The sequence below is a fragment of the Lachnellula hyalina genome, assembly GCF_007821495.1.
Source record: "Lachnellula hyalina strain CBS 185.66 chromosome Unknown contig00012, whole genome shotgun sequence".
Taxonomy (NCBI): Eukaryota; Fungi; Ascomycota; class Leotiomycetes; order Helotiales; family Lachnaceae; genus Lachnellula; species Lachnellula hyalina.
This window is the reverse complement of record NW_022157126.1, coordinates 55,133-82,285: the sequence shown is the minus strand read 5'-3', so window position 1 is coordinate 82,285 and position 27,153 is coordinate 55,133. Positions and strand designations below refer to the sequence as shown.

Below are 27,153 nucleotides of genomic sequence, written 5' to 3'. Positions count from 1 at the left end.
GGGTGAAAGAAATAAAAGATCTTTGATCTTGATTCCATAGTACTAGATAATCGTGTATGTGTAGGCGGATAGCAAGGTACCTATCAGCACATGGTGCAGAGGAAACAAAAGCATTGCAACAGTCGACATGCTCGTTGCAAATTGTACGCATTGCATGAAGAGAAAAAAACATAAAACATTCCAGCGACTACTGGTCACCTGCAAGTCAAGCCACAGTAGTAACAAGTGCGGTATTTCGGTGAACAAACTCTACATATGCTCAGGTATTGTATGTACCGCAAACTGGCACTGCAGACAAGGGGCACAAGCACAAGAAGACGGAGGTACCTACGTGACAGTGCTAAAATACAGCACATTGGCGACGAGTGCTCGATTCTGAAGCGCAGTGCATTGCAGCTATATGTCGAGTCCTTATGTTGTGTGATGGACGTGGTTCAAAAATTGGAGACGGATGCTACTGGATGGAGTCGAAGCGCCTGTTTGAGGAGGATGGGGAGAGACGGGAGAGAGAAAGATAGGGGGGGCTAACCGGAAAGGATTTAGGCTTCACCCGCATCTTCCTTTACCACAACATGATTCATGCTCGCTCGCATTCCCCCGGTTCTGCAGGCGAAAGAAACAATAGAATTATGACAATGAGTATGATCGTGCTGGATCAGTCAATATCAAAGTATGGTCAATTAAACCTCGATGCCTCCTCTAATGCCTTGATGCCTTGATGCCTTGCTGCCCCCCTAAGCTGACCTTACCTTACCTGACCTGACCTGACCTAACCTTAATCCGGGGATGTTTTTTCGCAGTCGCCGTTGACAGCGCCGCACTGGCGCATATTCCTCCTCCTCCTCTCCCCCTCCATCTCCATCTTCATCTGCTGCCTCTCGCTCAATCCGTGTGCAAGTACCGTAGCTAGTAGCCAAAGTCATGCCTATCAAAGTAATGCGCGAATGTGACAGTTGTCTGGACTTTTATCAAGCCTCTGGCCTTTGATTGGAACCAATTTAAGCCTACCGGCCGCCACTTTCTCTCAGCTGCTCCCCAAGGGTCCAAGACTTCCAGGTTGCTCTTCAGGGCCCCATCCCCCATCACGGACCCCCGTCAGGCCATGCGATGCCATGCCATGCGATGCCCGGCCACCCAAATAATCCGTAATAATGCAATGCAATCCCCCTCCCAGCGCCCAGGCTACTATGAAGTACGGAGTATTCTTCGCTTCACGACTCCCCTCCCCCTCCCGTCCCCGTTGTGATTGATTGATTGATTGATTGATTGATTGATCGATTGCCTGCCGAGCCTGCCCTTCCCTTCCCTTCCCCCATCACTCACTCTGCGCTCGTCCTCGCCCGCCCGCCTGCTTGCTTCCCCACACCTACAATAGCGACCCTAACGACTATCTACCCTACCCTACCTACTCCGTACCTACCTACTCTCTCCCACCTTCCTTTCTCCACTCTCGAGATCCATTCGATCTACTGTCTGCCTGTGTGTGTCTCTGCCGTGTTGTTTAAACCATCCAGTCAGGAACCATCTTGGGTCCTGCTATCCAACTGCCCTCTCGTTGCGACGACCAACGTCCCTCCCCGACCTCGAACATCCACGTGAGGCTCGACTCGACAATTGAGAAGGATTAGCACTGTCACCGAGGACTGCGCTATGAGTGGTCTTGACTGCCAATAGAGGATGCATATACGGACGCTGAAAGCTCTGGCCAATATCAACAAATCCTATTACGAGTCCCGTCGAACCATTCCTCGACGACATCAAGCTTCTACTTGCGCCGACCTGACCCTCAACTCCTTTCCACCATGGCAATAGCCATGGCCTGGCAGAAGCCCGACAATGTAGCTGGCTCTTCAGCACCGGCCATTATGGTCGGCCTATTCGTCGCATGTGGAGGCATCTTGTTCGGATACGATACCGGGTGAGTTGAGATAGAACCAGGCGCTGGTCGTGACGGGCACTGACAATGTGTAGCACAATCAACGGGATCCTGGCCATGAGGGCCTTTCGCAATCAATTCAGTACTGGGTATATCGATCCGACAGATCAAAAACTTAACGTGTCACCGTCACAGTCCTCCCACATAGTAGCGATATTGAGCGCAGGAACATTTTTCGGGGCGCTTCTGGCTGCACCTATAGGAGATAAACTTGGTCGAAGGATATCACTCATCATAGCTGTTGGAATATTCGCATTTGGTGTATTGCTTCAGACCGTCGCAATGGCTATCCCCCTTCTGATCGCTGGGAGGTATATCAGTCGCCGAGATGTCTGTCTGTTACAAGAGCTGACACTATCTAGATTCTTCGCTGGACTTGGTGTTGGGGTTATATCGGTTCTTGTTCCTCTCTATCAATCTGAAATGGCACCTAAATGGATTCGAGGAACTTTGGTTTGCGCATACCAAGGCGCCATAACTGTTGGCCTCTTCCTCGCCGCGGTAGTCAACATCTTCACCGAAGGCATCACAGACACGGACGCATTTCGGATTCCTCTTGCGCTCCAGTTTGTGTGGGCTGGTATTCTCTTCCTCGGTCTTATGCTCCTACCTGAAACCCCTCGCTACCTCATTAAGCGTGGTCTCCATCCCGCCGCTGCTTCTTCACTAAGTCGTCTACGACGTCTTGATATCACCCATCCAGCTTTGATGGAAGAGCTTGCTGAGATCGAAGCAAACCATGAATACGAGCTCAGCCTTGGACCCGCAACGTATAAAGATGTCTTTTCCGGCAGTCCGCATCTCGGACGTCGACTCCTGACCGGTTGTGTTCTGCAGATGCTTCAACAACTCTCAGGATGCAATTTCATATTTTACTATGGCACGACATTTTTCACTAACGCGGGCATCAAATCACCGTATGTCATCGCTCTCATCACCAACATCGTCAACGTAGTATCTACTGTCCCTGGAATGGTCTTGGTCGAATCCCTAGGACGTCGTCGCCTTCTCATGGTCGGCGCTGGAGGTATGGCTATATCACAGCTCGCCGTCGCTATTGTCGGAACCACAGTACATTCAACACATGCAAATGCAGCAAATATTATTATTATTATTCTAGTCTGCTTTGATATATTCTTCTTCGCAGCATCTTGGGGCCCCGTCGTCTGGGTCGTTACATCAGAAATATACCCTCTCAAAGTTCGCGCTAAATCCATGTCAATATCCATAGCCTCAAATTGGGTTCTCAACTTCGCCATTGCTTACGGAACGCCATACCTAGTGAACGGCGGTCACGGCTACGCGAATTTACAAGCACGAGTCTTCTACATTTGGGGCGCATTCTGCGTCTTCGCCTTCTTCTTCGTCTGGTGCATGGTCTACGAAACCAGCAAAATCAGTCTTGAACAAATCGACGAGTTGTACGAGCGGGTTGACCGTGCTTGGAACAGCAAAAACTTCCAGCCCAGCTGGAGTTTCCAAGAAATGCGTGACGAAGGCACCTCTGCCTCTGGTATCCCACTAGAGAACATTGAAACAGACATGACTCGTCAACCAACAGCCACGAGCTCAACCGGCACTGAGAGTGGCGCCTCGATGAGCGAAGCGGACAAAATCATCGCGCAACTAGGCAATGTTGATTTAAGCTATTAATTGTTCTGATTATTTTTTGCTTGCTACTGTGTTTTTATGTACTTCAGCGTGGAGTTTCCGTATTGGAGTTACAAGGCTAGGCTACGGCTATTCATCTGGGATGGGATGAGATGGGGTGGGATTGGGTTTTATTGAGTCGAGTCTTGACTACTACTTATTAACCTGGATGGTCAAGGTACTTAAACGGCACCTGATTAAATACACGGTTGTCGGGCGGGTAATAAATATACCATTTAACAATCGTCTAGGTAGACGAGTTATCAAAAGGTGAAACGGAATGATACACCTACTTTATCGTCATCTGATTCTGATTCTGATGCTGATGAGAAAGAATTGACCTTACGCTATGCCGGCACATACCGAGCAGAGTGAGATCTTAGGTCGTGGCCGTTATGTTGTGTTGTGTTATGTTGCGTCGTGCTACCCTGCCGTGCCGTGGCATTTGCAGCCAGCATCCATCAACTGGCGGTGAGCATCAGCATGAGCATGAGCATAAATGCGCTTGCAAAGTTGCACTGCATGTTTAAGACGAGGGAGGGTAGGAATGAGGCTTTACCGTATTTTCGTTTCGTTTCGTTTCGTTGCATTTTATTTTCTTTTCTTTCTTTGGCGGGGAGGGAGCGGGAGCGGGCACGAGACGAGGCTCTGTATTGTATTGTAAGCACGACTTGCCTGTCTGTCTAGTGGCTAGGCTAGCTAGCTGGCTATTTCTCCGATCTAGTTTACATTTATCCTACCTCTTTACATGTTCTAGAGATGGATGGATGGATGGATATTGGATGATTAGTTTGTTTGTGTTGATTTTAATATGGGAGCTTTGGTAAGCAGTCCCTCGGGGATTTCTTGGGCTAGTGAATGGTCTAGGGAGATAGATGGATTGAGTGGTTCGAGGGCTGCTCTTTCGCGATTTTCTGTTAGTGTATGGTGTATTTTGAGGGGGTTCTAATGGGGGATGATGAGTTGGGAGAGAGGGAGAACCCAAGTGGGAATGTCTGAAAGAGGAGCCTTTTCAAGTTGTTAAGCTAGCGTTGTACTATGACTTTGCTGTCAAGCTCGTGTCTTGGTCCTGTGTATATCAACCTAGTTGATTGATGTAGAGAGCAGAATTGGTTCATTGCTATGGTTTATGCTTTTGACAGGAAAGAGGACGGCGGCGCGGCGCCTTTTCTGGTGCATATATAACATTGCTTGAAATCGATTTATCCGGCTTTTCTGGGTGCAGACGTAGCTCTATATTTGTGATTGGAAAACCTTCGTTTAGAGCCAATGGAAAGTTGGAGAGCATGATATGATTGCAGGAGCAAGGGCCAGTCCGGACATCTCATCTCGTTGAGTTTGATCCTGTAGAGCAAAGTCCAACTCTTTCACCATAGATAGAATCGATCTCCCTTGGCTGGCGCTTCTTATATCGAGAAGTCCAGTTCCAGATGATCGCAACTGATTTCGTTTCATCGGGACGCGGGGTTCTGATATATTTGGAAAAGGTCCACAGGATTCTGATATCCTTTCCTCATATGTGTCACGAGAGACAGCACTGCAAACACGCAAGAAGGAAGCTGCTAATAATCCATCCATCTATGATCATCTATGATGGAATAAGGGGCATTTTAGTGAACAGGACAGCCATTTCCTCAACTCTGATAGCATCGGTGAAGCTGATGATCGCCGCTAACGAGTTGGGTCCCACCACATAGCTTAAAAGAGTTGAAGAAGCTCGGCACGTGGAAGAATGGAGCATGAAACATGACAGGAACGCCTTGAGATGAAGACCCTCCGATTCCCTATACAGGACGCATGCAAGGCGCTCGTGTATCGTAACAGAATGAAATCACCGCTTGGTGTTTGAGTGCTCGCTGCCTTGAAAATCCAGGGAACGAAAGTCGTATATGAGGTGGCTTTCCCCCATCTTAGCCTAGCCGTTAAAAACTATATTCCTTTAGCATATAGCATAAAAAGAATTTGATGAGGTTGCAAGAGACAAGTGATGATGTTGAAAGACCCATTAATATTCACGTGACTAGTATCCACCCTATATCAACGTCGACATCCTTCGTTCCTCGTTCTTCTCGAGACTAACGATCAACATTGAGACGCATCTCTTCGATTGGTACTGCATCGAGTGCTCGGCACTTTGGTTATTTAATGCTTCCAGAACAGAGCTGAGCTATCCCATAGTCCTAAGCGGCAGATTTCAAAGATTCCCAACTTGCCGTTTAGCCTTTATACTGTCAACCGAGTCAACGTGGTCCTAGTTTTGTCTCGAAAACCCGCTGCACAATCTATTTGGTACGGTTCGCGGCCCGGATCTATGGTGTATGTGAGAATCCAAGTGGTTTGCGGGTAGAATGGCTTGGTGCTACTCGATGTGATCCAATCGCCTTCATTTCTTTCCATTTCAGGCGTTTTTCACCCTTTTCAGGACGGGTTGGCGAGGATGCTCAACCTCCATGAGACCTATTACATGTCAGATTGAGTGAGTGGTTGATATTTCAGACTTTTATTTACCCCGGATTTCAATCTATGGTACTTGGCATGGCATGGAGTACATTGATTCCCATAAAGTCATAAGGATCAGCCATTGCCCACAAGTTCGCTCCTAGCGAATGTTCAGAATACCTTCCCACTACTGTCCCAATATCCCAGCTTCATCATGAAGACCTTTCCCCTTCTATCCTCCATTATCCTGGCTGCCAGACTAGCCTCCAGCCATGGCATGTGGCAGCGTCTCAAAGTAAACGGCACAGACCAAGGACAACTCGTCGGCATCAACCCGCCGGCAGTCAACAACCCCGTGCAAATCGTGACGGGCTCCTCCATTGCCTGCAACACGGGTCTCGTCTCTCCGCTCTCGAACACCGTCATCACCATCCCAGCAGGCGCTACAGTCGAAGCCTGGTTCGAGCATGTTCTTGGTGGTGCGCAGAGTTCGACTGATGCCGATAATCCTATTGCGTCCTCGCACAAGGGTCCGATTATTGTCTATCTTGCAAAGGTGGTTTACCGTTAGAAATCTACTATACTATCGTATAAAGAATGAATCGAAGTGGACTTTCTGCTGATCAATGGTCGTTCTTGAAGGTCGATGATGCTGCGACAGCAAGAGACTACAACAGCTATTCGTGGTTCAAGATCGCGGAACAGGGGTTGGATAACTCGTCTGGGAAATGGGCTGTTGATACCATGATTGCAGGAACCAGTTCCGGGGTGGGATGGTGGGATTTCACCGTCCCTTCATGTGGTAAGTGAGCTCGGCTCTCTCAGCCCCCTAGGGGGAAGTCCGTACAATACAGTACTTTGGATGTCATGTCAGATCTCAGGAGCAATCTTTTTCTCTTATTCCGTACCACACACGCACGAGAGATACAGTATCTCTTCCGGAATCCCAAGCTCCCAGTGGGCGGTCATTTATTCAAGCAAAGCTGACTCCAAGATCGTGTCCCCAGTTGCCGCAGGCCAATATCTAATGCGCATCGAGCTCATCGCACTGCACTCCGCCTATGCCTCAGGGCAGGCCCAGTTCTACATGTCGTAAGTACTAGTACCACCAATACCATACCTCCCGCGACCAATGCAACATTCAACAATTTCTAACTCACTCAATCCATCTATCCAGTTGTGCAAATGTCCAGATCACCGGCTCCGGAACAGAGACCGGTACTACCGTTACATTCCCCGGTGCTTATACGGCTACTGACCCGTATGTTTATGATTTCCTCCACCTCCCTTTCCACCTCCCTTTTCCACCCCCCCGAAAAAACTGAGAAGCGTCTCCGGAAGCTAACAAATTTCACACACATAGCGGAATCCTAATAAACATCTACGACAGCAGTACTCCCAGTCTCCCCAACAATTCCGGCAAGCCGTACACGATACCCGGTCCCGCCAAGTTGGCTTGCTAAGCCGCTCTACCCTGTCCTGTTATGGTATACGTACGTATTGATCATGAGTTATGATCTGGAGAGAGGCTACGCTAGCTGTAGTTCCGGAGGTGGTAATCTTGCAGTATATGCATTTTCCAATCTAGAACTCTCGGAAGTATTGATCTATCTATAATTCTTAGTCTAGTTTAGAAATTGCAGGGAGGATCCGTTCCGATTTCATAACAGTGTTATTGGTATTTGGTGATTTTTCTTTTCTCGTGGCTCCTTTGTGTGAATCGAGTCAAGAGACTCGGGATATATACAAATTCCAACGCATCCCGCGCATTCATCACCGAAAATGCACATGGAGAAGCAAGAGTGCTGACTGGCATTATCTTCAGATTTGCATGTCTGATTCCAAATTATACACACCCATTCTCCCTCCTTATCCTGGACTTTTGTCTATTCCCCTATACCATAACTCCGCTCCACCGCCGCCGGTAAGGATATATGTACAAATACGCAAAAGTACTAAAGGCCCATCAAGTACCGCTCTTGTCATGAAAAAATGCACGCGTTGTATTCCCAAATGCCATACTGTAACATCAAGGTCATAATCCTGCCACTTTCACTCTCCCTTGACTGTCCTATCACTATTCCTTACCCTCTCAATCCTTGGGCGTTCTACAGAGCTCTCCCCATCCCCCGTCCCCCGGTCTGTGCCCATCTCCGCTCCAGCGCTATCACCCGTCGGGCTCTTGTGTCGTTTCTTGAATTCAGATCCCGGCGTTCTACTACTGACTTGTCTATCCAGCTTCCCCATGTTCTCCACTGTAAGCTGCTGGGTGCTGGTCCGTTGCTCTCCTACATGCGAATGGGGTACATCGCCAGCACCCGCTGCATGGACGAGTTTCTCATCTCTAAGCGCCGTAGCTTTCTCCTCTGCCTCTTCCCTGCGTCCCGAGCGGTCGCCTTCAGAGTCTATGCCAGGAAGTGTGAGGGTATGTGAGTTCTGACGCTCGGTCAAGGTTGGCCTGGAGTTTTTTAGCACCGGTTCTCCCTGCTCCTTCACAGGAACGTTGTTCTGTTTCTTTGTTCCTTGACCGAACATAGGAATTGCTGCTGTACCGCAATTGTGCTCGCTTGGCTCTGAACAATCAGACTCGTCAAATTCGTGGACATCTGGCGTGATAGGAAGACGTCGGTTTATTGCCCAGCGAACAAGCATTCTGTCCAGCATCTTGCCCTTGACGGGTTTGGCGAGGTAGTCATCCATCCCTGCTTTCTTGCACTTCTCGTGGTCGCCTTGAATGGCCGAGGCGGTCATGGCGACGATAGGAATGTTTCGAGACGAGACGTTGTAGGGTGCGTGGTGGCGGATGAGATGTGTTGCTTTGTAGCCATCAATTATTGGCATCTGAACATCCATGAGGATTATGTCCGGTTTAGGATGAGGTGGATTAGGTGAGTCAGCTGCCACAAGATAGTCAAGAGCTTCTTTGCCATTCCATACTGCTGATACCAGGAAACCAAGCTTCTTGACAGTTTTGAGGGCAATTTGCTGGTTGATTGCACTGCATCACGTCAATTCTCAACATCAGACTGAGGAACAACTGTACTTACTTATCCTCAACAACAAGAACATGGATCTTTGCTCTCTCGGCTGCTGGTAACTCGGGCTCGGTTGGCATTGGAGGAGTCGTACTTGTTGGCCTGCCTTTAGAGTTTCTTTTGCGCATCTCAATCGAACTCTGCATTGGAGGGGTCCCCATACCGTGATCATATTCCGAGCTGTTGCAAGAGACACTCATCTCGGATTGAAGGCGATCTGGCAGACTTTCGATATCAACCAACGCTGTAGAGCCGTTGTGATATTGTGGTTTATTGAAAGGAATCCAAAAAATTGCTGTGGTTCCGCAGCCTAAAGTCGATTCCAGACTGATTTGCCCATGCATTAGATCGACAAGATTCTTGCTGATAGTAAGACCAAGCCCCGTCCCACCAAACCGCCGCGCGGTAGAGGAATCTGCCTGGCTGAAAGGCTTGAATAGACGCTTCCGGACTTCCTCTTCAATTCCGATACCAGTGTCTTCGACAACAAATTTGACTTCGAAGGTTTCAGCTGTTTCTCTTGCCTTGAAGACTGAGAACTTTACCCGGCCTTCGCTCGTGAATTTGATACTGTTTGTAAGGAGATTTGTGATGATTTGTCGTACTCTCCCAGGATCGCCCATCACAATAAGATCCGAATCCAGGCCAACTCTAATGTCTGATTCAAATCTGAGGTTCTTTCGCTCCGCAGCAAATCCTAGCATCTTGCTAACGTCTCTGACGACAACGGAAAGTGAGAATTGGACCTCTTCAATATCCAAGCGGCCTGATTCCACCTTAGAGAAGTCCAAAATGTCGTTGATAACGGTCAAAAGACCATTTGCCGAACGCTGAATGTTCTCAGCGCATTCTCGTTGTTCTTCATCAAGCTCCGTATCCGCCAGGAGCTCTGCCATGCCAATTACACCAGCAATTGGGGTACGGATCTCGTGAGACATGTTCGCAAGGAACTGACTCTTTAGTCTGCTAGCTTCTTTAGCTGCTGCCTCGTTGGCTAAGAGTCTTGTGTTCTCTTTCTCCTGCATTTGCAAATCGACCTCGCGATCCTTGATTTCCGTGATATCCATACTAACTCCGATTACTCCGTCAATAAATTGATTTCCGTTGTCTTTCTTTCCAAGGAATGGGACAAATTTTGTTCTGTACCATCGACCATCTCTGCAATTCTCGTGCACGTCTTCCATCGTCTTCCCAGTGAGAATATCTTCTACGGGTTTAATCCTCTCCGCGTTTCTATCACCTTTGCAGAAAACGTCGTAAACGTTTTTGCCAATATAATCGTCTCCCTTGGCGAATTTACTGCTACTGCCACTTTCGTCCCCAGATGCTATTTCAGAATCTATGTCCCATATGTACGCGCCTTCTATTAAGGTAATATTGAGACTTCGATCGACAGAAAAGAGGGTGACTTTAGCGTGTGCTATAACAGATAATAGTTGTTGGCGCTGGAGAAGAAGAATTAGTTATTATGATAGTATCGAGAAGTGAGGTTGTCCTTACCGTTCGTCTTGCCGCAACCCTCAATTCAACGGAATCGTGAATATCAGTACACGTTCCATACCACTTTTCGATTTCCCCAGTTTGTTTGTTCCTCATAGGCAAGGCTCTCCCCAACATCCATTTCCACTCGCCGTCTTTATTTTGGCAGCGATATTCTGTTGAGAATGGGTCACCCGTTGCTACAGAGTGTGCCCACTTCTTGATTGTGGCTTCCATATCGTCTGGGTGAAATGGCATTCTCCAGCCATTTCCCACTGATTCTTCTTTCGTCAATCCCGTGTAGTCGTACCTAGCCAATGTTAGCTATGACAAATATTGCAAGGTCAGACCTACCATCTTTGGCTGAACCAGTCAGACATGCCATCCGGTGATGTTGTCCAAATCATCTGAGGCATGGAATCGCAAATGAGTTGAAATCGCTGATCGTCCTTCTCCTTGATTTCATTGATCTGTTCATTCATGTTCTCGGTCAATTCTGTGATATCTCGACATGTGACTATGCCTGCTAGGAAATCTCCGGTTTCTTCATCCCGTATGGCTTCTCCCAGACAATCGAAGACGAGTTTGCGACCGTTCTCAGGGTTAATAAGACCAAATCTACGGCTCGAAAACGGTGTTTGTGTTCGAACGAGGACCAAAATTGGATACTCTGAAGGGTCGAGTTGAGTACTAAAAGTTGCGTCCCAAAGATGCCATTTCGAAACAAGGTCATATCCATCTTTAATGTTGTGGAGATCCGCCTGTGGATGGAAAAGCCGTCGTGCAGCTTTGTTCGGAATAGTCAGGCTCTCATCCCTCCACATGGCTAGAATGGGCAACCGCGTATTGTCCAGCAGAGCATCTTTCATCACGATTGCCTTCTGCAAAGCAGACGTCATGCTTGCTGTAGAATCCTTTGAAGGCGGCCCAAGGGGTGGGAATGGGCTGGTAGACATCGTGGTATTCGTTGGGCTAGTGATAACTGATGAGCTGCTACTTCCCCCTTGGCTTTTCCCAGAAGCAACAGATGACGGGCTTGATCCGGAGCCAGAGCCAGTAGATCCAAGCGAATGATATTTTGAAGCTCGGAGCACTTGTCTAGATTGTCCTCGAGCGCTTGCCTGAGTTTGAGTTGAATGGGTGCTCGTAAAGGTCAAGGTGAAGAATTTGTCATCGTCAATCTCCCAAATTGTCATGATCATTTTCGCAAAGGTGTGCTTCTCAGCTGATAGCTTGACCTTGTCGGGGCGAGCTAGAGAGGATGCAATTGATCCTGCTTGGGTTATGATTACCTCCACAACTGCATCGTGAACCATCGACTTTGAGCGGGCGTGGTTCGATTCTGTCCGTTCTGCCGTGGGCGTCACATCACCCTCTCCAGATTTGGAAGCATGCTGATGAACTGCGTCCTCGGGGTACGAGACGAGCTCTTCTGCTAGGCTGTCGAGAAATGTATCCCAAGCCACCCAAACTGGTCTGCCATCTTGCACCATATCTATTCCCAGCTGGCTGAGATTCTGTCCCTTGAGTTTCTCCAATTCTGATATTCCATCATTGCTCAGATTATCCCCATCTTCCTCGATGCCCAGTAGTCTTCCCATGGCCTCGTTGGCCACTACCAAAGTCTTCAGCCCATTCAACACCATCAAAGGATATGGAAGGTATTGCATGGCAGATAGGGCAATGTCGGCGGAAGAGGGGCCTCTGGGAAGATTTAGTTGATGCAGGTTGTTTGTTGAAGAGCTCCTTCTACGAGGAGATCGAAATCTTTGCTGCAGGTGACCATTCGATTTGAGCGCATCAAGGCCATCGATTTGGCCGGGAGGCATGTGTAGTGGGGATAGCGGCGGGGCATATTGATCATTTTCCGCCTGGCTAGGAAATGTGGGGGAAGTATCGCGGCGGTGATTGAGAAGGATGGATTGGTCCATTCCATTGGAATTTGGAAGGGATTCGTGTGAAGCCATTCTCGTCGTCGCCTTGAACGTTTCGGCGATATATTTGGATTTTGACATCTCAGCAGCCTATTGCGTCATGATGATGGAAACAACTGCTAAGATCCCAACACCTCTGCTCGGGAAGTCGACGAACTCGGCAAACAGTTTCGTTTGCATCGAACACCAATGTAGTGTCCAACAATCGTCTGATAATGTTGCGATCGTGAGAGAGGCGTGTGAAAGGAGTGAGACTTTACTTTGTTGTTGTTTTCTGGCTTCAGCTAACGGCGTCGACTAAAAGTGTTAGAGGTTGATAGTGAGCAGTCTAGAACCGAAGCTGCAGTTACAATCCGGCGCGGTATAGTACCAAATCCAGCTACGCTAACCAGCGAGCAGCAGAATTTCCAATTAACAGGGGGAAATAGATGACGAGGAAGACGAAGATGAAGACGAAGATGAATACGAAGATGAAGACGAAGATGAAGATACTCGGCTGTGAATAGATGTAGAATTGATATTAGTGGTAGGTCTGAGTTATTGTGGGGTATCCTGGGTGGAATGACGATGACCCTCTCAAGATGGCCCAGGGATGAGGGGCGGTGGGGTGGGAGAAGGAAGAATTAGCCGCAATTAGTTAGTCACTGGACTATCCCTATGCTAGTGTCGTACAAGTAGATACCTACCCTACTTGCAGTACACTTGTATCTAGGTACCAATTGAATCCCACGTACTAGGTATGGAACAGACAGACAAATACGATTCCAGTCACGAGATAGATGACATATGAGAGCCACAGCCAAAGCAAGTGAGGTAGGTGGTACTTTCCAAATTCCGAGTCTGCATTCTGGATGGAAGAGGGAGGATGAGGTGAGAATTGGATTATTCGAGAAAACGGAATGACGATGGTGGCGTTCTTAAGCGGCTCTCCACAGTAACCTTATCTTACCTAAGATAGGTACTTGTCTTGCTTGTACTTTGTACTTGTATTCAACGGTGTCCGGAGTACCGAGAAGACCTAGGCCTAGGTATCTATCTACCTTGCCTTGGCATTGCCTTGGCATTACCTTGTGCCCGTAAACATTCTCTTCACCTCTCGAGAGAAGAACTACTTGTCCTGTCATGTTTCGTACCTGGGTACTAGTACTAGTACTCACCTACAAAGTATTACTGTACAGTACTCGGAGTATTCCACTCTCCTACTCCGACCCTTTTTCGCCTGCCGAGATTTAGATCTCGCAGATCGCAAGAAACAGACCGGACCAGGCCCTCTTTCCCCTTTCCATGAGTCCCATGGTCCTTACCATCAGCCTATGGTCTTTCCACTTACATCCCGGCACTCTGCACTGTTGTGGGTGGCAATGTCGATCGTGCGTCACTAGCAGGCATCCCTTGTCTGTTTGTGACACTCTCGCTTACAGACGAAGTACATCAGAGCTGGCAATAGGGGCAGGGGGTTTCTCTTTGTTACTCGTAACAAGAGCTTTATTGTTCTTCTTTTGTTCGCTATGATTGCTGTTATCAGAAACAATTTAGCTACATCTACCAAGGCCATTATGGTCAGCCCTATATTACACCATCTTCCTATTGTTCCATCCTTTGTCTTTTTCTTTTTCTTTTTCTTCTTCTTCAAAACCTACAACCTTACAGAAAATGTCATTCAACCTGGGCCCCAAAGACCTGCCCCTGACCGGCATTGCGCATCAAGATCGTGATCGGTTGACTTTTGCTATCGAATTCGAATTCGCCATTGCTACGCTCGCTACTGGCGAAGAGGATCCTTCTCCAGAGGATGGCCGCACTGTGTTCGGCATTCTCGACGACGAAATTGACAAGAATTCCAAAGATAGAGAAGCTAAGATAGCTAACTCTGTGATTATCCACGTTGCGAAGACAATGACTGATGCTGGCATCAAGTCTGTTGAAGAATTGAAAACAGATTCGGTCTGTGGGCATGACGCGACAGCCTGGCTTGTGAAGAACGACTCGATAATACATGGTCCAGAGGAAGAGACCCCATACGCATGGTATAGCGTCGAGGTCATGACACCGGCCTTCTATACAAGTTCGGTGGCTATTGACACCGTCAAGTCTGCATGCGAGATTTTGACCAACACTTATCGAATAAGTTGCCGTCGGTCTGCTCGGATGCGTGTTCATGTTGGTCGAGGGGAGAAGTCTCATGTGTTTGAAACATTGCGCAACCTCTATGCAACAATATGGACTTTCGAGCCCCAGATCAAGCAAATCCACCCATACTATCGCCATGAAACCGATTACATTTCCCCCAACCTCCGAAACGACAGCAGTATGTTCGGGGACTTGGAAATCGAAGGGGAGCTCAGTGTAGCTGCAGCTATTCATGGTCTTGACAGCATCCTCAACGCCATGGACACTGTGGACCTCGGATCTTGTGTAGTCGGCGGCACAAGGAATGCTTACAACATGAGGGGCATAATCATGAATCTGACGCCAGGAAAACATGATAAGAAAGAGAAAGGCACGGTGGAGTTCAGACAACATGAGTCGACACTGAACCCTATCCGAGTCGAAAACTGGGCACGGCTCTGCATTGGACTCTATGAGTTTGCTGACACAGTTCAACTTGATATCCTAGCCCCATTTCTGCGAAGACACATATACAAGTCCCCAAAGGACTTCACGATTGGACAGATACTCACTTCAATTGAATTACCTTATTTGGCTGACTTTTTCGAGAAGCAAGTAGCTGACCAGAAATCAAAAGATGTGGAAATGAGGGAAGCGAAGAAGCTAGAGGTGAAAGATGCGGCGGACCTCGATAAAGATCATGAGACAGCCGTGGCTAGACAGCTGAAGAGGCAGAATTTCGAGAAATACGAACGCCCCCCTGACTATTCTGAGTATGGAAATTCGGACTTCGGATCTGAAAATGACGAAACACTGGAATATAATCCAGAGTTCGGGTGGTCGAATGACTGGCGATTCATGCAAGGACCCTGACAAAAACCTGGATGTTTAAGCGGGGAATCCCTACTCTCACCAAGTCTAGTCAGGTACTAGGCTAGGTAAGTGAGCTTTCCTTCCCTTTACTAAACTTCTTTCTTCAGAAAACAATAATAGAACAAAAATTTGGAATGAAATCAAGGTGAATCTCCGAAAATAATTGCACAATGCACTGATAAGACTCGACAAGCATCTTTCTCACACACCTAACTCCAACTTTGTCGAGATATGTATGCATTTGTATAGACACATGATCCTAGCGCTGATGACTAAGCGATAGAGGTATAATCTCTTCGCTTCCTCATCCACACTTAGACTTAGACATCACAAATACACCACATAGAATCAGAGTCTCCTTAAGCCACTAGCTAGTGAGAAGTGATCACCCTCTGTGATACCAACACCTATAGTGTTTTACGGCCTTCCCCACAGGACCACTGTCAATTATAAACCCTCAGGCTCTTTATATGCTTCCCTATCCTGGACACAAGAAGTGGCACTTACTTACTCTCACTAACTTTTGATAATGTCCCACGCTACCCGGCATATTATAATTGTGTGCCGCTTTTTTTCCTGTCCAGACTCCACTGGGAGGCTTCTTCTTTATGGAGATGGCTGTAAAACACTATAGGAGCCAAGGTAGGTTCTTATTAGGATATAACACTTCTTTCATACAAACAGAATATAAAGGTAACAAGGCAACAAGGCAACAAGGTATAGACGACGCCGATTTAACGGTGAAGTTCGACTTATCTCAACATTAGCGTGCGGAAACCACAGCAATTGAGCGCTGTATTCATAGGGATGCAGCGCTATAATTTAGCGGCTATATACCTTAAAGTACCTAGAGTACTATAGGCAGGCGAGTGCCATCTAATTACGAGATCCCCCCATTCTCAAAAGCTGTCGGGGTCGAATTTTCCATTACTTGCAGTTGCGAGCCCTGCCGTTAGAACCTTATTAGAGGAAGAGAGACCGAGGATGAAATATTTCTATACGAGTAGTACTCCTAGCTTAGGAACTGATCGACATCCCCAGACGTTACCCCGCGGATGATGCGGGGTTTGGCTCTAGTATGGCAGGGGTCCTTCAATGGTGGGAGGAACATTTTATATTTGCTGCCTGTGTTGTTAAATACATGTAGACTTTTTGAGAATATACTGTTTTTGATTACTGTAAAGTGGGATGTTTCGGTAGCTCATGCACCGAAACTAAGTCTTTTACGGTTTTACTTCTGGTTTAAATGTTCAAGTAAAGCCTTCCCAGTTTCCATGAGTTCTTGTCTACCATCCTTCATTTCCGATCTTGATTCGGGTGTCCAAAACCAGTTCTGGACGAAGATGCTTTCCCCAAGCACAGCGCTATTAGTGGCAGTCTTTCTATCTTTCTTCACTCTTGTCGAGTCCGCGGGCAGCACAGCAGAGTATAGAAGAGTCTGCACGGTACGTCCATGCAGAGATGGCTCGGACGATGCACCCGCAGTACTGCGGGCCTTTGAAGAGTGTGGCAATCATGGTAGAGTGGAGTTCTTGAATGAAACATATCATATCGAGTCCATTATGAACATCAGCGGTCTCAACGACGTGGAGATTGATTTGAAAGGGACTTTATTAGTTAGCCCATCTCCACCTCGTCACTTTCTCGCAGCTGATTATTGAAATAGTGGGGAACGAATATTACCTACTGGTTGAATAACTCCATGCCAATGGGCTACCAGAACCAATCTACAGCTTGGATTCTTGGCGGTGATAGGATATCCTTCCAAGGGCACGGCTATGGGACTATCAATGGAAATGGACAGGTCTGGTATGACTTCATCAAGGGAGCGAGTAATTACCCCAGGAGACCGCATGCCATTACGGTATACGGCACGACGAACTCGGTTTTTGAAGGCTTGAGATTCGTGCAGAGTCAGATGTGGTATGTTCCGCCAATTGCAAGCTCTGCTCTAATACACGTGCTAATCGAAAACAGGACCATGACAGTAATCCACAGCAGCAACGTCCTTCTCCAGGATATCTATGTCTCCAGTATATCCAATTCCTCGACGTCAACCGTTAACACCGACGGTTGCGACACCATCTATGCCAACAACATCACCTTCCACCGCTGGGAAGTCCACAACGGCGACGATGGCATCTCGCCCAAAGCAAACTCGACCAACATCCTCGTCACAAACTCAACGTTCATCGGCGGTGCCGGTTTGGCACTCGGCAGCATCGGACAGTACAAGGGCGTGTTTGAGACCATTGAGAACTTCACAGCTAGGGATTGCGTGTTCATAAACACAACACATGCCGCGTACCTGAAGACGTGGACCGGTGAGCAGGTTGGCTATCCTCCAAACGGAGGTGGTGGAGGAATTGGATGTTCGTACCCCCCCACCCCATCTCCCTTTCGCTAAAGGAATGAAGGAATGATCAAAAAGAAAACCCCCCATTAATCTCAAACCAGATATCAAAAACGTCCTCCTATCCGCCTTCACCCTCTCCAAGGTCCGTCAATTCCCAATGAGCATCACGCAATGCATAAACTTCGCCGGCGCCGCCGGGAACTGCTCCTCGTCCCTCTTCGCCATCTCCAACTTCTCGTTCCTAGACATCAAAGGCACCGTGCAACAAGAGCCCATCGTGAGTCTGCAATGCAGCGCTGTGGCGCCCTGCGTAAACACGACGGTAGAGGATGTATCGGGGTTGGAGCTGGTGAACGGGACGCGTATGAGGCAATATGATTGTGATAATGCGCTGGGGACGGTGGGGTTTAATTGTACGGGACATACGTGTGGGATGGCTAGCGGGGATGGGACTTGTTGATTTCTGGAGCTGTGGCTTGAGTTGAGGAGCTGTTGCCCTCAAGTACAGTTGCTGGCACATTATAAATTGTTGCCGCTTTTCTATATTGCATCCTCAGTCACTCTTCCTCTGTGGTATTGCTATTGGCCTGAATTAGGCTTAGCGCTCATCTTGTGCTGCAGCTTATAACAAAATCACACAATCCGGCGAGGTCATAATGGCCCAAGACTCCTCCATCAAACACAATATTAACCGCAACGGTTATTGCACAACCAAACCGACCATCACTTGAACCCAACTTATTTCATATTCCATGTCACTGCAACACCTGACTTGTAGTCTTAGAATATCCTGGACATACTTTGGTTGACAGACAGTTATTGTAATCTCCCTTTAGTAAGGCTCTTGGGGATAGCTTCCAGTCAGCTGTTACCCAGAAAGCTATAATAAGGGTTAGGCAGGGAAAGCGAATCCTAGCATTTTCATAATTTAAATATGCTGTCTGGTATCCTCGGTTAGGCCCCTTTTCCTCTATTGGGTCCAAAAGGACCGCTAGTTATAGACCTTTGAAGTCTTTATTATATTTCTGCGATTGGGGTAGATATAAAAGTAGTATCCTGAGGTTATTATTGTAGATTTTGTATGTGCTACGCTCCCTGGTATATTATAAAGTGGCGCTACTTTTTGTCTACTGCGCGGCTGCTTTCTTTTGTGGAGACGGCTGTAAAACACTATAGGATATAAAGGGAATAGGTGCATGCAGAGAGGAAAATAGTGTTGGGCAGGGTTAGGGTAGCTATTTTAGGGCAGCAGAGGTTTCATGAGAGAAGCCTGGACTCCTGGAGTATAAACAGTGTTTTCTGGATTAAATGAGCAATTGCCAATGCATCTCTATGGGAAGGCGAGGGAGTTGGAGGAAGGAATGGGCTACAGGTATCCAAAGGATGATGGAGAGATGTTAGAGGAGGAAATGAATGCAGAATGGCTTGGTGAGTCGGAAACGCTCTGATGGTCGCCAAGCTCCGGTTATATTGACCAACAACCGGTTCCTGGCAATGAGAATGTCTCAGAATGCGTGAGAAGGTCAATTCCTGATAAGAATCAACGTGCGTTTGAAATCTTAAGACTTAACCACGCTTGCCAGTTGCCATCTATGTTCGACCTACCGCTGGGACGAAGCAGCAAACAAACTTTATGACCCTTATACATATCAATCCTAATGGTCCAATAACTTCTTAGATTAGCCATATTAATGCCAGAGGGCAGATGAATTAATTGCACAATGGAGCGGGGAGTGACTTTGAAAGGCACCTCATATTGCGGTGGACAGGAAAAGCAGTACCGACTTATAATGTCCTAGACGGAGTGGGACATTAAAAGTCAATGACAATACGTGCCGCCTCTTCTTTCCAACGCAATCGAGCCCATGAACCTGATCTTAGGAGCCACCATAATACGAACAGAATCCGACGTATTAACAAATTATTTATCATTAGTGCGTGTTCTACATACAACACGGGAAAACGCTAGACATATATCAAAGTCTTAAATTATATCGATCAATCGATCGCTTCCCCAAAACTGCCATAAAGTCCCGGATAAGGCATGAGGAGTATCTTCTCAAGATAAGTGATTCAAATCGTAAAACCCCAAGCGCTTCCTTCTCGCACACGCCATGGTGCTTTTATAAACCCCCTGCTAAATGAAATAATGATTGCAAACCAAAGAACAAAAAGCCCTCCATCAAAGAGGAAACCATACCGCTCATGTCTCAAACCTAAAAAAGGGAGAGGACCAACCTTAATCGGCCGCGATTGACAGGGCTTCTGACGGCAGCGAGCAAGAAGAAACACGAATAGGCAGTTCTATATCCTTTTTCAAATCGTGGTCGTCCCGAGTAATTTCCGAGGCAAGAGATATCTTCCTGTTCGGGTCACTATCATCCCCATCCAGAAGGCTATCGGGAAACGTCGACGAGGCTTGAGTGCTTTGTGAGGGTTCTAACCCCATACCAACAACATCGATTGAGTCCTCGGCAGATTTGAACTCGGGCAGAGATTTCACAGTGTTGTTGATAGGATTGATTATCGATGGTTCCGAGTTTTGTTCAGCCTTTAGAGTACAATTCTTTATGCCAGCCTGCGGAGTTGGTCGAGATTTATCAACATTCGGTTGGTCTTTGGCGGAAAGTTGTTTCGGAGGGGGATCGTTCTTGGCGACATTTCTTTCCTCTGCTGGTTTCGAAGGACGCCAAAAGCCTTCCATGTCGCTCTGACTGCTGAGGAGTTGACATCGCCGAGAATGTTCTTTCGAGGAAGGCCCTGAAGATGGCCCAGAGGGGCTCCTTGCTCCAAATTGATATGGATCGCTACATCGGGCACAATCTGTAGTTCGTCGTTCCCGCGTATCTGTCTGAAGAAAGTCGTCTGGATTGTAGATGTTTTTAGCGACCTGTATGTTGGGTAGAGGTGGATGAGTTGGACGTTCTATCTCGAGGAGTTCGAAAGCTATTGGGAATTTCGGAATCTCCCTATCGACCTCTTTGCCTTTTCTGAGCTTCTTTTCTTTGGACGCGAGTTTTTGGGCGGGTCTCTTTATGTCGAGGGGAACCTCACCCGATATCGGCGAGGGCGGGCATTGCATCTTGAGCAAACGTTGCATCTCCGCTACGTTGCTGCTGTTGAACATGGTTACATTCGCTACCGTAGGGGCTGACGGTAGGCCTTGAGCGTAGAGTGCCTCCTCGTGAGCCACAGCTGCGTTTGCTTGGGAAACAAAGTACTCCATGTAGTTGGGACTCGGTAAATTCTCAGTGCACAGCGCCTCCTCGTCGAAGTCTTCGAAATCGGACATATCTTCCCCCTCCATGAGATTGCATCTAACGGATGTCTCTTCCTTTTTGGCCTCCGCTTGGGATCGAGTGTTAAATACGTTGCGGCCGTAATTTTTGATAAGATACTTCAAAAAGCCGAACTCTCTTTTCGGGTCCTTGTCTCTCTGCGATTTCCAGGCGTCTTTCCTCTTATTCCTTCTGAGTTCTCTATTTTCTGCTGCCCTCAAGGCCCCATCACCATGCAGAATAAGAGGCTCCAGTGTACCGTAAGCACCACCGGGACTAGGCCTTATCACTGGAGAAAAAGAATATCCTTGGCAGACAATGTTCGCAAGGTATATATTATTCGGGACTTTGATTCTTTTGTGGATTTCCTGCTTCGTCAGCTGACGATACATTGTCCTAGCAATTTCTAGATCTCCCGTGACCTTGTAATCCACCCCCGGGACGCCATCTACAAGCCGTGTGATCCAAATCCATCTTCTGTGGCGAATATGATTCCTCGTAATATCTACCATGCCGGCTTTGTTCAGTACTGGCCTGACTCCCGGTGCAATTGCCCATTCCGCAAGATTATTTCCCCATATGTTGGCGCGCAGGAAGGGATGGTCATCAGGAAGCCACAAGACAGACTCCGTATTCAGCTTCGAAGCAGCTTGGCGCTTAATGATGAGTGACAGTTTCCCATAATTATTCCACTCCAGATCATGCACGTCAACGATGGCCTCCGGAAATTGGATCATTGGAGCCTCCGAAAGTGAGACCTCTGTTCCCGCAGAGGCCATTGAAGGTCGTTTGTAGGGTCTGTCTTTCAAATAAAACCGGCAGATCGCGGTTCTCAGCATCTCATTCTTGTCTCTTGACATTTGGTCCTCTGGAGATACAGTGCCTCGCAGTTTGGCCCTCCATCTCTCGTACAGACGACGTAAACGATTTTGTCTGCGGGTTGCGAATAAATATATCTCTTGAATTTCAGATAATATGATTTCATTCACTATCTCAATGTTTCCGTTTGGGTGTATGCTGATGTCGTCGCTCACGGAGAGCTTCATTTCCGGTAGGACAGCGATCAGATTTAAGTTGACCCTCATGAGCTTTTTGACTGACCCATGGCGGAGGTGGTAGGCGGATGTGATCATGTTAGGACGAGGTGGATATATTGTCCCGGGGTTGACACAGGCTGTATCTCTTGCTGGCAAAAAGTACGCAGGCTTGATTCGATCCATGGAGGACACGGATGCTGTTGGTGTTGTGATTTCTGAATATTTCTGGGCTTCGAGGCTCTTTCCTTTCCCGAGGCTCAGAGATGAGGTCACATCGGAAGAACTGGAGGGCTGGCCCGATGGTGAAGACATCGATTCTGGAATAGGAGCCGCCATAACGGGGCCCAGATTTCAGGGTGATGTGCTATTAACCTGGATATTCGAGGGCCAGTATGTTTTGAGTCGGAGGGGTGTTGATGATAGAAGTTCGTTACATGAGAGTAGTTCCCAAGCAGTTGTATTACAAAACGACATCGACTTGTTGAATCGAAGGTTGTATGATTGTACGCCAAGTTGATTCAACGGGCCCGGGTGAAGCATTAACAGCTCAGGATGACCTGGTGCCGTTGTGCCATTACATGTCCAGTAACGTGGCGCCAGACTTATGCAAACTGTGGTAAATTATCAGAACTAGATATAAGAAAAAGTTGTGAAATGAAGAAAATATCAAGAGAAAGGAAGGAAGAGATGCTTCGAAAAAGAGAAAAGAGTCAAATTCATCGAGCTAAAGGGTATCTCAAGTCTCCAAACGCCAATATAACCTAAAATAAATGTCGTATGCGGTGTTGCAAAACCCTAACCCAGTGCCAAACCGTGACAAGCTCGGAGCTACCAGAAACCTAGCCCTCCCATCTACCCATCTATCAAAGAACCATCTGATGATTGCCCACGTTCTAGTGTCTGTTTGAGGTTCTCGTTTTCAAGCTTGCGATAATTCATTCGCTGTTCTTCCAGTCGTTCGACTCCTCTTTGAATGTTCTCGATATGCACCGATAATGGAATATCTCTTCTGTCGCGCAACAGTTCCGGGCCACCTACGCGCTCTCTTAGGTCCTCGAGTCCAGCACCCATGGCTTGTAAACGAAGTATAGTCCCAGAGACATGTGCATACGCCGTCTTGCGATAGATGGCGACTTGTTGGAGGAGGGTAAGTTGGCGGTCCATCTTATTTAGCTTGCCCCGATGGCCGCCTAGCATCGCCCATAACGATGAAAGAATCTCCTCTTTCTGGGCTTTTGCGGAGACATCTTCCCGAGTCGCCACACCGTGAATGACCTCCAATCTATCTTCTAAATTGTTGAGAATCATGAGAAGTGCTTGTGCTTGGTCGATTAGCCGGTATATCTCTTCTTCAACACTGCGTGTATGTTGAATGTACTGGTCTAATAGAATCTGCTCCGTGAATTTTGTGGGCTGAAAGGGCGCTAGGAGTTTGTCATTGACGAATGAGTTTATAGATCCACGGGATCCATCTCGTTCTTCGATCCCATCAAGGACCCGGGCGGTCCATCTCGTCGTGGAGATAACATTATCAACTGCTCGACCAACATGACTATTGAATTTCTGTAGGTCATATGACGCAATACGTGCAGTTTCGATGAATCCATCAAACTCGAGCACAAGTTCGTCCCTAGTAAACTGTTAGTAACCATGGGTCTAACCCTGAGTTGCATGGGAAATATAGTTAAAATGACCAAAGGAAGATACTGTCAATGGAAGCACCGAGAATCTGCTCAATAGCTTACTTAGAATGCAGCTGACTATAGCGGACAAGTTGGCGCAAGTCTCGAATTGAAGCTTCTCCACGCTTCATGTCGACGGGTAGTGAAGCACCTCCGGCACTTTCTTCCAATACCTTTTCGAAGTTGGCCTGAACCGTCATCAAGCGATCAAACTCTACTGGAGGGGGAGGCCCGTTACTGTTGTCGGCAGAATGCACCGGGCAAAATGGTAGATTTAGTAGTGAAGTCCCAGGAATTCGGCAGATGGGTGACAAAGAAGCATATATCGAAGTAGTAACGAGGTTTCGTAGGACGAGACCGAAGCCAAACAGTAGCCATACTGCAAGTAAGTAAGATATGGGCGTCTTGAGGATTCTTAAAGCGCGTCCAAAAACATCGAGGACCCACGACATTATATTGAGAGTGTGGTCGACAGTAATATCCAAGATATTCTGGGCGCTGTTTGGGTCATCGCGTACAAGTTTAGACCGAGAGGATGTTGCGCCAGTCGATGTTTTATGGGCAGACAAAGGCTTTGTTCTGCTTCGTTTCTCAGGACTACCGTTGATAGGACCTTGACGGGACGTTCTTCTGCGGGATTCTTGTAGTCTAGATCTCTCTGCGGAAAGATTGCCAGATTGCCGCATACCCTTGCTTGTTGTATCCGCCCATGACCCATCCAGTGAATTCATATCCAACGATGGCATGACTAATTCTGGTTCGGGAGATCTATTTGCCCCTCGTGCTCGATGTCTTGGTGTGCTGCGTCGAGATCTGGGCTCACTCTCCTCATTCTCTGGCACGTAGTCGGGACTATGGTCCTCTTCCTCTTCCTCTTCTTCCTCCACGACCCATGATTCTCCAAGGGTGATATTTGCTCTCCTAGGTGGCATTTTGGCGTCTTGATGCAATGACAGTCAGTGAAGAGTACGAAGTAGCAAACAATGCGGCTGGCGTCTACTGTACTTGTTGATAGAGAATATATTTGTCACGGTTTGAAGTAGGCGCGATAATCAATTCACTTTACAAGAATAGACAACGGGTCAATCAATATATATGAACAACAGCGGGCCATGTTGTGCTTTTGTATAAGGTGAAGAAGGTATGTCGCTATATGTCACTGGACGTGCGTGTTGACATGACGTTGGTCCGATGACAGGGCAGCAGCAGCCCAGCCCCCCTTGTCTCCTCGTCTTGTTCGCCACATGTCGCCAAGATTTGCAAGGTTTACTCGTAAGTAGAATCGCGACGCGCCGTGACCAGCGCCTTGAGTCCTGTGACTAGTCCAGTCCACTTCAGGCAAAAAGCTCTTGCTCGACGTCCAGCTTGTTATGATCACCGTGATGCGCTCCTCGAGGGCCCTACGACTGTTACAGACCGGCACTAGGATATCTCACACTACTTCTCAGGCTCCGAGGAGAGTTGTAGCTATTCGCAATGGCTACTGTTCAGCCTGCGAACCAGCGCCGCCGCAGCCATCAGATGTGAAAAGGCGCTACGATCGGCCTAAATCACACAAGAAACCCAAGAACCCCAAGGAGCCCGAAGCAGCACCAGATCATCGACACCTAGGGATCGAGCAAGAGCTGTTCACCACCTCTATATACAGCCCAGGCTCACCTATATTTCTGCCAAATGGAACGAGAATATTCAATAAGCTGACGGACTTTCTACGAACTCAATACGAACACTTCGGATTCCAGGAAGTCATTACCCCTACAATCTACAAAAAGTCATTATGGGAGAAGTCGGGACACTGGGAGAACTATGCAGAAGACATGTATTCTGTTACGGGACGAGGGGCGTCCGGGGAAAAGGAGGGTCGGCAGATTGGGGAAGATGAAGAATATGGACTGAAGCCCATGAATTGTCCAGGACACTGCCTCATATTCGCTTCCAAGCAACGAAGTTATCGAGATCTACCTATACGATTTGCCGATTTCAGTCCTTTACATCGAAATGAAATCTCGGGAGCGCTCAGTGGATTAACAAGAGTTCGGAGATTTCATCAGGACGATGGCCATATATTCTGTCGCCCCTCCCAAATTCGAGAAGAGATCTCAAAGACCTTGGAGTTCGTAAAGTTGACATACGGAGTACTTGGTCTGGGGCCCTATAGATTAGCTCTTTCTACAAGACCAAAGGATACCTTTATTGGGACGGTAGAAGAATGGGACAACGCAGAAGCGGCGCTGAGAGAATCCCTCGTCGCAAGCGAGCAACCGTGGACACTCAATGAGGGAGATGGAGCATTCTACGGGCCAAAGATCGACATCATTTTGAAAGATTCGGATGGAAAAGAGCATCAAACCGCCACAATCCAGCTCGATTTTCAACTCCCCAAGCGCTTCGAATTGGAATATCAAGCACCAGCGCCGGAGATTGAACAGAAAGGTCTGACTACGGATGACGCGGAATTACTTTCGGTTCAAGGGCCTGTCACTCCTGTGCTCATACACAGAGCAGTTTTGGGTTCGGTTGAACGAATTATGGCACTTTTGATTGAGCACCATAATGGTCGATGGCCATTTTGGCTGAATCCACGCCAGGTGAAGATATTGACTGTCAATGATCAACAAGAAACTCTCGATTTTGTCAAGAAAGTAGTGCAGGACCTACAAGGCTACGACCCTCCATCAACAGATGGCGAGGGTCGAGGTCTTGGGGCTCTTGGAGCTGGTCTTGTCCGTGGGAATAGACTTTCCATTGACGTGGATGACTCTCCTCGCGGTCTAAACAAAAAACTCTCGGAAGCCAAGAACCAGCGATACGGTGTCATTATAGTTGTTGGCGCACGAAATGTTGAATCCAATCGCCTCACTGTTGATTTCTCCGCTATCCCTAATTACCGCTACGATATCCGAGAGAGTAAACTGCTGAACAACCTCCTCGTGGCACATAAGGAAGCCAAGCTGGAGAGAGACGCCAGGTATCCCAACTGGGGTACGCACTGGGCTCCTGCCGACGAAGAGTTTGCCTCGCAGGATGGGGATCCTGCACCTCGTAAGCTGAGTCACGAAGAATTGAAGGCTTTCGAAATAACCGCAAGGACCTTGAGGAAGGTTTTGAATGGCTTTCAAACTTCGTACGTGTGAGACCATGTCCGAGGTCTGTATATATGTAGATAATTGTACACTATTTGAGTCATCTGAGCTTACTCGACTCTTAACTGAGAAGATACCCTATAGCACTGTAGTATATTTTCAAGCTGAGGCATTACAATTTACGTTGATTCTTCATAATACAGGATTAGTAGAGATGATAATGTCCCAAATTTCAATCCATACTTCTTCCAGCCCAATTGTA

At 47.6% G+C, this 27,153-nt stretch overlaps 5 protein-coding genes across 5 annotated transcripts; 4 read left to right on the top strand and 1 right to left on the bottom strand.

The window, feature by feature from the left end:
* Window positions 1–1,802: 1,802 nt before the first annotated feature.
* On the top strand, window positions 1,803–3,589 carry rco-3_1 (putative glucose transporter; the record flags this gene model as incomplete). Its single annotated transcript, XM_031146257.1, has 2 exons — window positions 1,803–1,918; window positions 1,972–3,589. The coding sequence occupies 2 exons, from the start codon at window positions 1,803–1,805 to the stop codon at window positions 3,587–3,589; spliced, it is 1,734 nt and encodes a 577-aa protein (XP_031008791.1).
* A 2,650-nt stretch (window positions 3,590–6,239) lies between these two features.
* On the top strand, window positions 6,240–7,488 carry eglD_0 (putative endo-beta-1,4-glucanase D; the record flags this gene model as incomplete). Its single annotated transcript, XM_031146256.1, has 5 exons — window positions 6,240–6,581; window positions 6,668–6,827; window positions 6,907–7,117; window positions 7,203–7,286; window positions 7,389–7,488. 5 exons carry the CDS (start codon window positions 6,240–6,242, stop codon window positions 7,486–7,488), a joined length of 897 nt encoding a protein of 298 aa, XP_031008790.1.
* Window positions 7,489–16,729: 9,241 nt separating this feature from the next.
* On the top strand, window positions 16,730–18,271 carry rgxB_1 (Alpha-L-rhamnosidase; the record flags this gene model as incomplete). The annotated part of the gene is made up of 4 exons (XM_031146255.1): window positions 16,730–17,071; window positions 17,122–17,378; window positions 17,433–17,827; window positions 17,913–18,271. The coding sequence occupies 4 exons, from the start codon at window positions 16,730–16,732 to the stop codon at window positions 18,269–18,271; spliced, it is 1,353 nt and encodes a 450-aa protein (XP_031008789.1).
* Window positions 18,272–22,978: 4,707 nt separating this feature from the next.
* Window positions 22,979–24,740, bottom strand: LHYA1_G001270 (uncharacterized protein; the record flags this gene model as incomplete). The annotated part of the gene is made up of 2 exons (XM_031146254.1): window positions 22,979–23,756; window positions 23,872–24,740. The coding sequence occupies 2 exons, from the start codon at window positions 24,738–24,740 to the stop codon at window positions 22,979–22,981; spliced, it is 1,647 nt and encodes a 548-aa protein (XP_031008788.1).
* A 312-nt stretch (window positions 24,741–25,052) lies between these two features.
* Window positions 25,053–26,942, top strand: LHYA1_G001269 (putative threonine--tRNA ligase, mitochondrial; the record flags this gene model as incomplete). Its single annotated transcript, XM_031146253.1, has 2 exons — window positions 25,053–25,080; window positions 25,147–26,942. The coding sequence occupies 2 exons, from the start codon at window positions 25,053–25,055 to the stop codon at window positions 26,940–26,942; spliced, it is 1,824 nt and encodes a 607-aa protein (XP_031008730.1).
* Window positions 26,943–27,153: the final 211 nt, after the last annotated feature.